The following is an 11928-nucleotide window of genomic DNA, read 5'->3' as shown; positions in this document are numbered from 1 at the left end:
ATGAATGTGTCATGAATGTGTAACATTGCTGCTGAACTTGCACTTGAACACTTCAACTTGAACAAACGGCATGTGGTAAAAGAAACGTCATTTATTAGTTGATTTGGTATTAAGTTATTTTTCAGGAGCAGTGTCAGACATGTACCTACATTTCAAGTCAATGAAAGTATTTCCTGCTTTTTCTTCAGAAGAGATTGGATTAAAAAATACAGGAGACAAAATCTAACTGAAAAATGCCTAACAGATGGGAGCAAGATTAAATGTACATGTTTTAGTTTCAGCAAAATAAATTTCTAAACTTTATTAAGGTCAATAAAAGGGGCAAAAAAAGCTGTTCTACAGGTTCTACATTAAGCACAAACTTTCTTTTGCTTTTTGGACCTCATCAATAGAAACCATTTCAATTCTGCCAAGGATTCAAATTAACTAAATTTAATAGAAATTCTTAGCAGCTTTTGGCCCAAAATGTTGAAACTTAAAATACAAATGTAATAAAAATGGATAAAATACAAATGGACCAAGACGCAATTCTGAGGACACCTTTGAAACAAATGTTTCTTTGAGACAAAAACGGAAAGGATTTAATTGAACCTTAAAGGTTCAGTGTGAGATTGCATGAAATGCCTTATAATATAAAAGGTCTTTTAACACTAATGCAATGTCAGAAATCAGGGCAAATTCAAGGAACATCTACGGTTCCTGGGGAAAAAGCCACATCATAAAAACAAGGCTTTCAAAGTACAGACATACTACATACAGTGAAGTACACAGTTAATGGGAACACACATTCTCCTGTCAGACCAATCCAAGCCAATCAAGTTTCCAGATCTAGGGCTAGATTGAATAAGGCAACCAAAGTGACGACTCAATGCAGCTAAGCGAAGCCAACAACAGAATAATTTCCAAAAGAATCGGCAGGTAATTTGAATAAAATGGCTTAACATCCTCCTGAGGAGTTCTGCTAAACTTACCAAGACAACTGACACTTGTATTAAAAACACCAGAACAATATGTAAATAAAAACTGTTTAAAAGTATTAACAGAGTAAGGGGACCAGGAGGTTAAAGTCACTATAAATATATCAGTAACCAGCTACACTCAGGGCAGATGCATGTTGGAAAAAAAAAAATTATGTAGCACCAAAGTCCAAAAACATTGTAGTTTTATCATCATAAAAATATATTATGAGAAACAGATTCTTTATTGCCTTAGCTGAAGATTCCCCTTACAGTTACTATGATTTTCCTCAAGGACAGCACAGAGCTGGAGATCATCGCCCATTGCTGTACCCTGGGAAGAACTGAGTAAGAATATCTTGCAGAGATTTGTTGACGGTCATGGAGTAGTTTTTCCCCAAGTCATGTCTGCAGGCTGGGCAGGTGTACACATCTGCTCTGAAGGATCGCTGAAGGCACTCCTAGAGTTAAAAAAAAAAAAACACAAATAAATACAGTGGCTCTCTGTTACTACATTTAAGATCTATTACTTATGTTTAGGTCATAAATGGTAGTGTAGGTAATAGGTATCAACAGCCACTTCAGCCATTATGCTTTGCAAACTATCAAGATAACACCATGAATGGACTCTTACCCTGCAGACATTGTGTTGACACTCTGTGGTGATGGGCTGAAAGACCACTTCTTGGCAGCAAATGCAGAGGAAAACTTCCTCAACCTTATTCAAAAATTTCTGCAGCAAATAAAGTAAGCACACAAAAAATTACACATTCATTTTATGAACGCTTTAAGTCAAAACAAAGGCATTTGCTCAACACTGACAGACAGTCATTGTAATATTTATACAAATGCAATGCATTTTGTTGGAAAGATCATGGGGAAATGCATAAAGAATATCCATCCTGAGGCCTCAAGTGGACATGTTAAATTAACATAATTTGTTTGGTCTCGTGCAGATACACTGACATCCTTACCGGTCCAAGTGACAGTGACTCCATGGCTTCATCCCACAACTTTTTGTTCAGCTTGTCATTCTTGATGAGGGTCTTCTGCTCCTTAGAAAGTTTGTACACCTCCACCTTCATTTTCTTAGGAGTCTTGCCAGGTGAGGTTTTAGTGGATTCTATAGGATTGTAGTGGGAGTGGAAATGTATAAATGAATTAGAATCTCCAAAGATGAGTGGAAATGTACATTTGATTTAAGTTAGACATAGTGTAAACAGGTTCCCTCAAGTATTATCAGAACTAACCCCAGGTTGGTCAATATACCCCTTTGACTTACCACTGCCCTGAGAATTTCTCTTCCTCTTTGCTTTGCTAGGTGTTGCCGTCTCCTCCTCCACTTCATTTTTGTTCTCCTTCTCCTTCTGATATCCAGCAGGGTACTGCATCAACAACAGGGTCAATTGAAAAACATTACAAATGTGGGTGAACCTTCAAAGTTAGGTCACATATTTTTGATGCCACACATCTTTCAAAAATGCATAGGATAGAATAATGTGCACAGAATAATGAGTTACATCGTGTCAAAAAAAGACAATATTAGTGTTTAACTGTTGTAATGTCTCTTGTGAAGGACTCTGACTCAACTCAAAATGAAGGAAGTGAACTACTTGTCATTGTGACACAGCACACCACTGCACACAACCAAATGTGACCTTTTAACTCATCACTAAAGTGAACAGTGGGCAGCTGTGTGTGGGGATGGTGCCGTGCTCAGAGCAACTCAGCTGGTGGACTTGAACCTGAAGCCTTCTGGACCCAAGTCTGCTTCCTTAACCACTAAGCCACCACTGCCCCTACTAAGCCTCCACTAAAATGGCACTAAATAGAATTTGCACAATACTAGTCTAATGTCTACCTGGATGGTCAGACCCAGCTTCTTGATGCGCTCCTTTCCATCTCTTGTCCATGGCGCTGGTTCGTCATCGTCACGTTTTAGCAGATACCGCCAGACCAAGAACCCAGATTTACCTTTCGCAGGCCAGTACTTCACCACCTGACAAAATTTGAATTTTTAAAAAAATAATAACATCATAACTAAAATGCAACATCTGTCTCCTCCTGTCACTTCAAACACAATCCAAGGTTTTTGTAATTTGTACCTTGTAAATGCCATCGTAACGGTTTCCTTCCTCAGGAGAGTATTTACTGTGCTTGCGACCCTTGCAGTTGCGCACAACTCTGACAGGTTTGCCTCCTTTCCAGTTCTTGGACTCCGCTCCATTTTTGTCATTTAAATGGACATTGCAGTTGAGAGCCAGAGCACTGTGCAAAACCACAGAAGACACATTTAACACAGAAACGCAATATTGTATTTGAAATTCCACATCTTCTACCAACATACCGGTTCATGTGGGTGAGTGTCTGATCACATGACTGTTCAGCAGTCCTTTTATTCCCAGAAAGATCACGTCCTCCAGAGCCAGTGTAGGTAAATTCATTGCCATCATCCTAGATTATATATAAAATTTAGAAACAATCAATTTTCCTATATAATATTTGCCTCTATCTGGTTAAAGGGAGGAATAAAGACATACCACATCATCTTCATAACCTCCAGCCAGCACCAGAGAGTAAGCACCATCGTTGCTCCTGCCGTGAATTCCTGCTACATGAGGCCTGTGGACGCCAGCCTCACTGACCTACAACAGCCAAGCGACCAGTATACACATATTAGTCATTACGTACAACAACCAGCAGAGGTCACCCGTTTATTTTCTTCATTGAGGTCTTGTTTACAGAATTAGGTAGACTCTCTCTCTCTATCTATATATCTATATATTAATAACAAAGCACTTGATTTAGGGACCAGAAACTGCGTTTGGCTCCCTCTGCAGGGGACAGCTAGAAACATGACTGCTAATGCTCATTAAGTACTGTATGTTGTACATTGTTAAATGTTGTTAATTGAAAAGCTTGAATGTACTGACCTGCACTCTGAATTTCCACAGGGACCCCACAGGAACACCAGGAATTGGGCCGTAGTGGTTAGATGGTACAATGGTGCACTCCTTGGTACGACCCACACAGGCCATTCCCTAAATGACAACATTCATATATAAAGATCTGGAATAACAGAACTGCAAATAAGCTTTCACCGCATTAATGCAACTAATATTTAACTTTTATAACCGTACCTAAAGTCAACTTAAATTCAGAGAGGATTTTCTGTGCCACTCACCTTGCCCCAGTCCCTTTGGCTGGAGGACGTTGCAGAGGCCATCTTTGATTTCTTCTTGCTCTCTTTTAGCTTCTCTCCGGCTAACACAACCTCACTAGCGTCATTACGACAACCTGGACAGTACCTGCAACACACGTGGAATAAATTTCATGCACAGGACATAAACCAGAATGGTAAAATGGTGGATGACTGTTACTGACCAGTCTTCATCTTCAGGGATGGAGGTAAGCGGTGGGTTCAGGCAATATATGTGATAGGCCATGTCACATTCGTCACACAGTAACTGTTTATCAGGATCCTGCTTGATGCCGCAGATGTGGCAGTTACACGAGCGACAGTTCTTTTTGGGATCATCTTTACAGAGCTTGCACTCCGGTCCATTTGATCCTAGGTAATAGATGTAATAGATAATAGTAAAAAAGTAAATAAGGACTTGTTTCATCTCTGTACATCTTTAACTACAGTGACCTAATAAGACACTTAGTGCTCAAATAACTGTAAAAAAAGATATATATATATTAAAAATCTTACTTTTAAGTGGGCTTTCAGATCCAGCTGGAGCATCAGCACTAGAGCCATGCTCCTCAATTTTGTAGATTTCAGTGATGAACATAATGTGGCAGTCATTTAAAGAGTCACCAGCATCACTAAAGAAGAAGAAAAAAAAATCTCAAACAACAGGCAAAAACATCAATCAACAGTAAAGGTGACACAATGACAAGAAAAGAAAAACAAATTTCTTCTGAAATAAAAAAAAAACTGAATGCTGGTATTTGACTTAATATCAGACTCTTACCCAAGAATAATTTTGGCATAGATTTCCCTGATGGTGCGCGTCTCCCTCTTCCTCTGGATCTCAGCATCATACCAGTACCCACGTTCTTTGGGATCGTCTGGGTTGTAGTTGAGCATAACAATCATTCCCGGCTCCAGCTGATGCCACTGGTAAACGGTACGCGCCCGAGGTCGAACATCCTTTGCCAACAGCTGGATTACCCCATTCTCTGGGTAACTGCAATTTAAAAACAATTGAAGGTTTCAGTTATAACAGAAGGCACACATTAACACAGGTGCTTCCTGCACGGTGGTGCCAGGGGTGTAGTTGAACAGTTTTCATTTTATTCTAAACCACTTTCTTTACACTCACATTATCACTAGAAACATGAGTGATTTTCAACAAAAAGACAGCTGCTGCTTCAAACCTAGATCTTCAGGTGCCAATTTTGTGGTGGAAACTGTAACAACTTTAAAATACCAGATGAAAAATGAAGTACTTCTTGCCTTTTAGAAAACTTAAAAACAAACAAAAAACAATGGAGGCTTAAAGAACAGTCATTCAAAATGTTTAAATGACACTAGAGATCATAAACTGTTAAGAGAAATGCTTCTTACTCTTCATATTTTACATGGTACAGTATCTCCTCCTCCTCAGATGGGTGGGCCTCTGCAGCCTCCTCTTTCGATGCTTTGGTGGTCTTTGTGATATTTACAATCTGAGCTTCAAACCATGCTCCCATGTTTAAGTCGCGTGCATCAACTAGCTCGTTGATCTATAAATACAACAGAAAAAAAAAAGAATAAGGCATATAGAGCTGAATACGTTCCTGGTTAATAACTTCCACACACCTCTGCAATCCATTAACATTCTGTGTTTATGTAGTATTTACATTAACTATTCCCCAACAAGAAATTTAGCAACGTTACCAGCACAAACATTATGAAGTTTACATTAACACTTACATATTCACATAAACTCTAAAAACAGCACTTTAATTCAAGCCTCACCTTGAAGAATCCAAAGCCTGGATCAATGAGCTCTGCAGTGTCAGTTTGCGCAGAGTTGCTGGCAGTTTGAGCCTCAACCTCACTGTGAGTGGAACTCTTGTCACACTCGCTCTGAGTTGAACCACAGCCAGAATCTGAGTCTGAGAGCTCAGCTTCTTTGTCTCTGCTTTTGACAACTTTAACAGAAGGAAGCTTCTGCCTGACAAGCAACTGCACAATATCATTAAGCCCAACATTGTAGTCAAATATTGTGTGGCCATCCTCCATCTAAAAAAACAAACAAAACAAAAACAAACAACAGATAAGATATAGTGATGGTATACCCTCCAATAATCACTAGATGTCTTTAAGATTGCCATTTCTAATGCTGTAGAGACAACCTGGTATGAAGACAATTTACAGATGACATCTTACCTGCTTACCGCGATAGAACAAGCGTTGTCTTTCCGGTTCGACCTTGAAGAGTTCTTCAATTTTAAGACGTAGCTCATCCACCTTGGTTAGTTTGGACAGGGAATCCACCCGGTGGGTTTCCTTCCCATCCATTGTGCGCACTTGAATCCACATTGCAGCTGCCCTGTGTTGACAGCAGAGCCATGACCCAGACAAAAAAAAAAAGTAAATTTCCTCTTTCAACATATTCAGAACTTGTGCCAATTCCAACACAGAGAGTAAAATATATATAAGTAGCCCTATATGATGGCTTCATGACTCTGGTGGAGCCATTGTATGGTCTCCATTACATTGCATGGCAACAGGAAAGCCCAATCCTGAAGAGTCAATAGGCAGAGCTGGGGCCCCGGGAATAGATATGGTAACCACTTAGTATGACTCAACACCAAAACATTTTTGTAGAAACTACGTTAAACATTTGAATTAATTTAAGACATGCATGTCAAATTCAAAGTTAAAAGTTAGTGGGGTTTTTTTGTATTCTACTTCTTCAAAAATGTGCCACTCTTTTGAAAATCAGACACTGTTTTTAAAAATCCAAACATTGCGCATTGTATTTTCATGATCAACAAAGAGTGTTTCATATCATAAAACAGCTAGGAACCTAAATATCTATGCAATGAGTCATAATACAACAAAAACGGTCTGCTGTCTTGAAAACAATTGGGAAAGGATGTTTTTTTTCCTCAATACTGTGAAAATGTTTGCTCAGTGTGAGCGTTCAATTGGGTTTCAATTATCGAGTAACTTATTCTGCTTTACTTTGAATTGTATTATACCAAAAGTAAACGGCTACGGACGACTTGTGTGGACTACAACATACACAATACAAATTAGTGAAACAGCGCTGTTGGCTTATGTCAGTTTAGATAAAGAGAAAGGGAGGGAACAGGCTGATTTAAATACAGTGCGGGAAACTGGGCTGTAGGCCACTCCCACTTCTTTTAAAGAAGTCACATCCGGACGCGAGGGAGCGCTAGCAAACAATGTGCCTGCATTTCCTGACAATAAAATACAATATACGATCATTTTATATAATTTTAATATACGATTACTGTAAAGAGGAAACATCTCAGTCGACATATATTCTGCTTTAAACACACACAGCACCAAAAAGGCGATCTGACCGGCCGTTTGTTTTTATTATCCCAGCGCTGTTCTGTTCGTGGGGGTTACCAACGATGAATAAACCAGTAAACAACACGCTTAGCGCTACACCCCAAATCAAACCACTCCGTCGCTTTATATTCAGGTTATCCCCCACACGAGCCATTATTTCCCCAGATGCAAAGAAAATCAAATATTTTTACAAAGTAACTATGTTAAATAAAAAGAGGAAATCCGAATTTCAGTCAAAGGTTGTTGAGCTATTGTTGCTTAATATTCCCAAGTAATGATACAGCAGGACAACATGTGCTGCATTACTATGAAGAATACACAGCAGAAAAACAACACCAGAGACAGGTCACAGTAGTCAAGTTCAACGCCTTCTCTTATCACAGCTTCCAATATACCAACTTGTGATACAATGGCTCTCTGCCTACACTTTATGAGCACATTATGAGCATAAACAGTTTGCATGTGACTAAACCACTTTTCATGAGAGCAAACAGTAGTGAGGTCGACCTTAATTAAGTTAACCAACACTAACATTAGTACGGCTAGCTAATGGTTAAGTAATTCAAATGAAAGAAAGGTAAAGTTATATTAAGTAGAAATGTGTTTACCTGTTTGCTCGTCCAAGTGAAAAGAAATGACGTAAACAGAATAACACGAACGTTTTCCCTGAAATACTTTTTTTTTTCTATAAAGGTGAGTACAACCAACTCTGTGCCTTGTTGGAGACTGATCAATGAGTTATTCTTCAAGACTTTGATACCCAGCCTGCAGTAAAAAAAATGCTGCTACCATTGGACACTTGCGTTCAACGTCTTTACGCTGATTGGTTGATAGAGCTGTCATTTTAAAAAGTGACCGGAGCCTAGTGCCAGCGCGCGAAATAACATTCTCGTGGGTGCAGCCTGCCTCCGGCATGTATTATCGCGGGAGTCTGTAGCGAACAGTAAATCCTCTTGGCCTCTTCGTTTATCTTTGCTTCATTGTTGCATGCCCTGTGTAAACAAGTATTTTCATTATACGTTTTTAAAACTTTTTACATTCATTAAATTTAAATGCTACCGTAGAATATACACTACTATATATGCTTAAGACCACTGGATTGTGTTGAATCAAAATCATTGGCACATTAAAAATAGGAATTTAAAAACATTCTCCTAAAATATATAAACTGTGCGCTGTTAAACTAAGATCAAACTGTGTAAGATTAATTTTTTGTCTGCTTGTATTTACAATTTTAATTTCCTCTCTTAACCTTACATGTTGCTAAACCATACAATGTATATCTCCATGTACTGTATCTCTCTTAACCTTACATACAATGTATATCTCCATGTACTGTACTGTGTCATTGCAGATCAAAATATGAATTAAGGTCACAAGGATATTGTCAATTAAAGTCACTCTTTAATTGTTTTGTCTGATTAAATTATTTTAAATAAATTATAATTGAGAATACAATTTATTATTGAGGGAAATTGAAATATATTTAATGTTTTAAATTATATACACATATGCAAGCTAATATCAGGTCTACATTCTACATGCAGTGTTTCTAACCCCCTTACTGAATGTAAAGGGAGTTACAATAAGTGAGTGAGTAGCTTTCTGCGCCTATCAGAAAATTAATTCATAACAAACAATTCGCTCAAAACATTTTACAGGATAATCACATTAAATAAATCACCCAGCCAAATTAATTTAGAGATAAAAAAAATGATCCTTGAAGTCCCATCACATTTTAGCAGCAGAAGAAGAATCAAGTCTGTGTTCACAATCACTAAAAGGAATATAAAATAAATCACTTTGTCATTACATCTTGTTTAAACTACTAAGCGAGGTCATTTTCTGTAGGATGTCTCTAGTTTGGTGGAGCCTGGACAGTGCTGCCTTGCAGGGACTGTTTGGCTCTCAGAGGAGAGAAAGGGGACATGGTAAGCCAAATCATCCAAGAAGTCCTTCTGCAACTTTGTTATTGCTTGAGACAGCACAACTGGTAGTGACTGCAAACAGAGAAGTATTGTATCGAGTTTCTCCTCCAGAGCTACAATCCTCCGGTCCAGTTCCTCACTTCGATGTTGCAGCTCCAACACCAGATCATAGATCATGTTCTGTGTCTATTAAAAAAAGCATTGCACTTTAAAGATAGATTAAACTAAGGCACACAAAACATCCTTGTAACATTTAATTTGAATAACAAACGATGTATGATTAGCTGAAATCATAAAATGTTATCACTGATATTACATCTTCTGACCTTAGCAAGGTCAGCAATTGTGTTGGCCTGGTCAGTTAGTTTCCTCTGTTCCATTTTGAATCTTCGCATTCTGATGTTGGAAAAGAAAAAGACATAAATGTATCTCTTCTCAACCACACTACAACATTCAAAATTATTTTCCACGTTGAGATTAAGTGGCAGTTGTTGCAGATAATTCTTACTGGTGGATTGCTTGCAGAAATTTACGCTGATGGTGTCGGACTCTGGCGTGATCAATTTTCTTGATCAGCTTGGTGTTCTTATAGATAAGCCATGTTTCTCTCAGGACATTTGCTGCTGTGTTTTTAATCTGTGGAAGGAATATCACACAAGTGAGAATGTAAAAATAGAACACATGACAATTTTCAACTTTCATTTTAATCCATTTAACTGCATAATTCTGTTGATTTTGTTTGAGATTTGTGGAGAAGTTGAACTGATCGTGTTAAAATAAGTTTACATTAAATTCATTTTCATACAGTGTGTCCACTGAATGTGCATTCTTGATTGTGGTGTCACCTTTTTGTAGAGTTGAGTATCCATCATGAAATTATGGACGTGTTTTTCAGCTCTGGTGAGTTCTGACTTCCTTGCCACAACAGCAACAACTAAAGCAGTGCAGCCTGCTCCCTGAGAAAAAGAGCAGAGTTTTGTGTGCGTCTGTTGATTGTTTTATGTTGCACCTAGGGTTTATTAAAAGGTCGAAACCCAAAACACATTTATACAGTGTAATATCCAGTAATTTGGGAACATATATAGTTTAAATCTTGTGGGAAGTTTTTCAAATTTTAATCAGAATTTATCTCACCATGATTCCAGTTAATAAGCAAACACCTTTTCCACAATAGGTATGAGGGACCATGTCCCCATATCCAATGGATAGAAAGGTGATGGAGATCAACCACATGGCTCCAAGAAAGGTACTAGTAACATCCTGTGTGTCATGGTACCTGTTAAAGACAAACAGAAATCTGCTACAACAGCAGTTGAAGAACTGAAGAGAAAAAGGATAAAAATAAAGGAAGGCGTTATAAACCTCTCTGCAGTTACCTTTCACATATGCGTACAGTCCATGCTGCTATGATCCAACAGGACACACTGAACACCAACAGGACTGTGCCGGGACAAATCGTCATCAGAGTCTTCATCACAAACCGAGTGTCAAAGTTGATCTTGTTGAGGGCCCCGATGCTGCGGGAGGAAGCGTCAGTGAACAGTTTGCTGTGAAGCAGCATGACCCGACCAATTAGGTAGAGCCGGAGGAACATGGGCACAGAAAGAATGACGTCAACATCAGCATCTGCCACGGATGATGCGTAACTGAAGGCCAGTCTAGCCCTCCATGTGAAAACATACTGGCCAGGGATCGGATGGATGGCACAGACCAGGAGCTCCAGGATGACACGAAGAATCCGCTCAAAGGTAATTGCTATCCTCCAATCATCAACACCATTGTCCACCATGAAGAGCTACAGAATGAAATTAGTAACATACTATAGTAACAGTATATTATTAGATTTATAATGTCCAACCAGTAACAGTATACGCACCTGGATTTCTCTTGCATGGTACATGACAATGAGTCCAAGTAGAACAACAGTAGAGAGACTGATTAGTCCTTTCAGTATGTATGAATATAAGGATTCCTGTTAGTGTTGGAGATGGAAAGATAGTGAGTACAGCTCTGTTCAAAACCACAGATAATAAGCAAAATTAATGATGGAGGGAATTGAAAGAAGAAACTGATTTTTTAATACGGTATACTTATACTGTACACACACATTATAATTTTCCCTCTACATTTAAAACCACATTTGAGAGAGGACTACACTGTACCACGCTTAGAAGGTGGTGATGGTTTTTTGCACATGCTAAATACACCACAGAAATCACACTATACTAAATATGGGTAACAAGAAACGTACCTTTGTGTAAAATCCCCTTGACAGTTCTGTCTCAATAACCATGACTATGATACCAAACATCCCACAGACCAGTGCATAGTCACTTAATTGTTTGCGCTTTCCAAAAAGAGCTCTTCTTTGACCCAATCGGTAACTGATGTCCTTAGTTCTCCTCTGTGGTAAACTGCCGTCCTCCCTATCACTGTTGGCCTTGCTGGAGTCTTCTCTGATGACCTTGGAGAAAGCATCCTCTAGGATGGCACTGTGAAGTAG

General features: G+C 38.7%; 2 protein-coding genes across 14 annotated transcripts in view; both read right to left on the bottom strand.

Annotated features, from left to right (window-relative positions):
* dock7 (dedicator of cytokinesis 7) overlaps positions 1 to 11928 on the bottom strand; it is a 428740-nt gene that overhangs the window by 39156 nt on the left and 377656 nt on the right. The gene's annotated exons all lie outside the window — the stretch shown is intronic.
* uhrf1 (ubiquitin-like with PHD and ring finger domains 1) lies at positions 72 to 8260 on the bottom strand. Its single transcript, XM_008333372.3, has 17 exons — positions 8106 to 8260; positions 6340 to 6502; positions 5926 to 6192; positions 5533 to 5690; positions 4937 to 5152; positions 4672 to 4787; positions 4341 to 4527; positions 4141 to 4264; positions 3890 to 3997; positions 3497 to 3601; positions 3304 to 3410; positions 3062 to 3224; positions 2818 to 2955; positions 2239 to 2341; positions 1931 to 2079; positions 1591 to 1689; positions 72 to 1417 (listed from the first exon to the last, which is right to left on the bottom strand). The coding sequence occupies exons 2-17, from the start codon at positions 6490 to 6492 to the stop codon at positions 1271 to 1273; spliced, it is 2340 nt and encodes a 779-aa protein (XP_008331594.1). The 5' UTR covers positions 6493 to 6502; positions 8106 to 8260; the 3' UTR covers positions 72 to 1270.

Source organism: Cynoglossus semilaevis, chromosome 2 (genome assembly GCF_000523025.1).
Source record: "Cynoglossus semilaevis isolate Cse_v1.0 chromosome 2, Cse_v1.0, whole genome shotgun sequence".
Classification (NCBI taxonomy): Eukaryota; Metazoa; Chordata; class Actinopteri; order Pleuronectiformes; family Cynoglossidae; genus Cynoglossus; species Cynoglossus semilaevis.
Note: the sequence above shows the minus strand (reverse complement) of the source record. Positions and strands in the feature narration are given on the sequence as shown.

Bases quoted from the DNA above. Each gene is read 5' to 3' on its own strand.
- uhrf1 (XM_008333372.3), bottom strand. From the start codon at position 6,492: ATGTGGATTCAAGTGCGCACAATGGATGGGAAGGAAACCCACCGGGTG. The intron at 6,193-6,339 runs GTAAGATGTCAT...TTGTTTTTTTAG, and splicing joins TGTTCTATCGCGGTAAGCAG to ATGGAGGATGGCCACACAAT. The intron at 2,080-2,238 runs GTAAGTCAAAGG...ACAATCCTATAG, and splicing joins GAGAAATTCTCAGGGCAGTG to AATCCACTAAAACCTCACCT.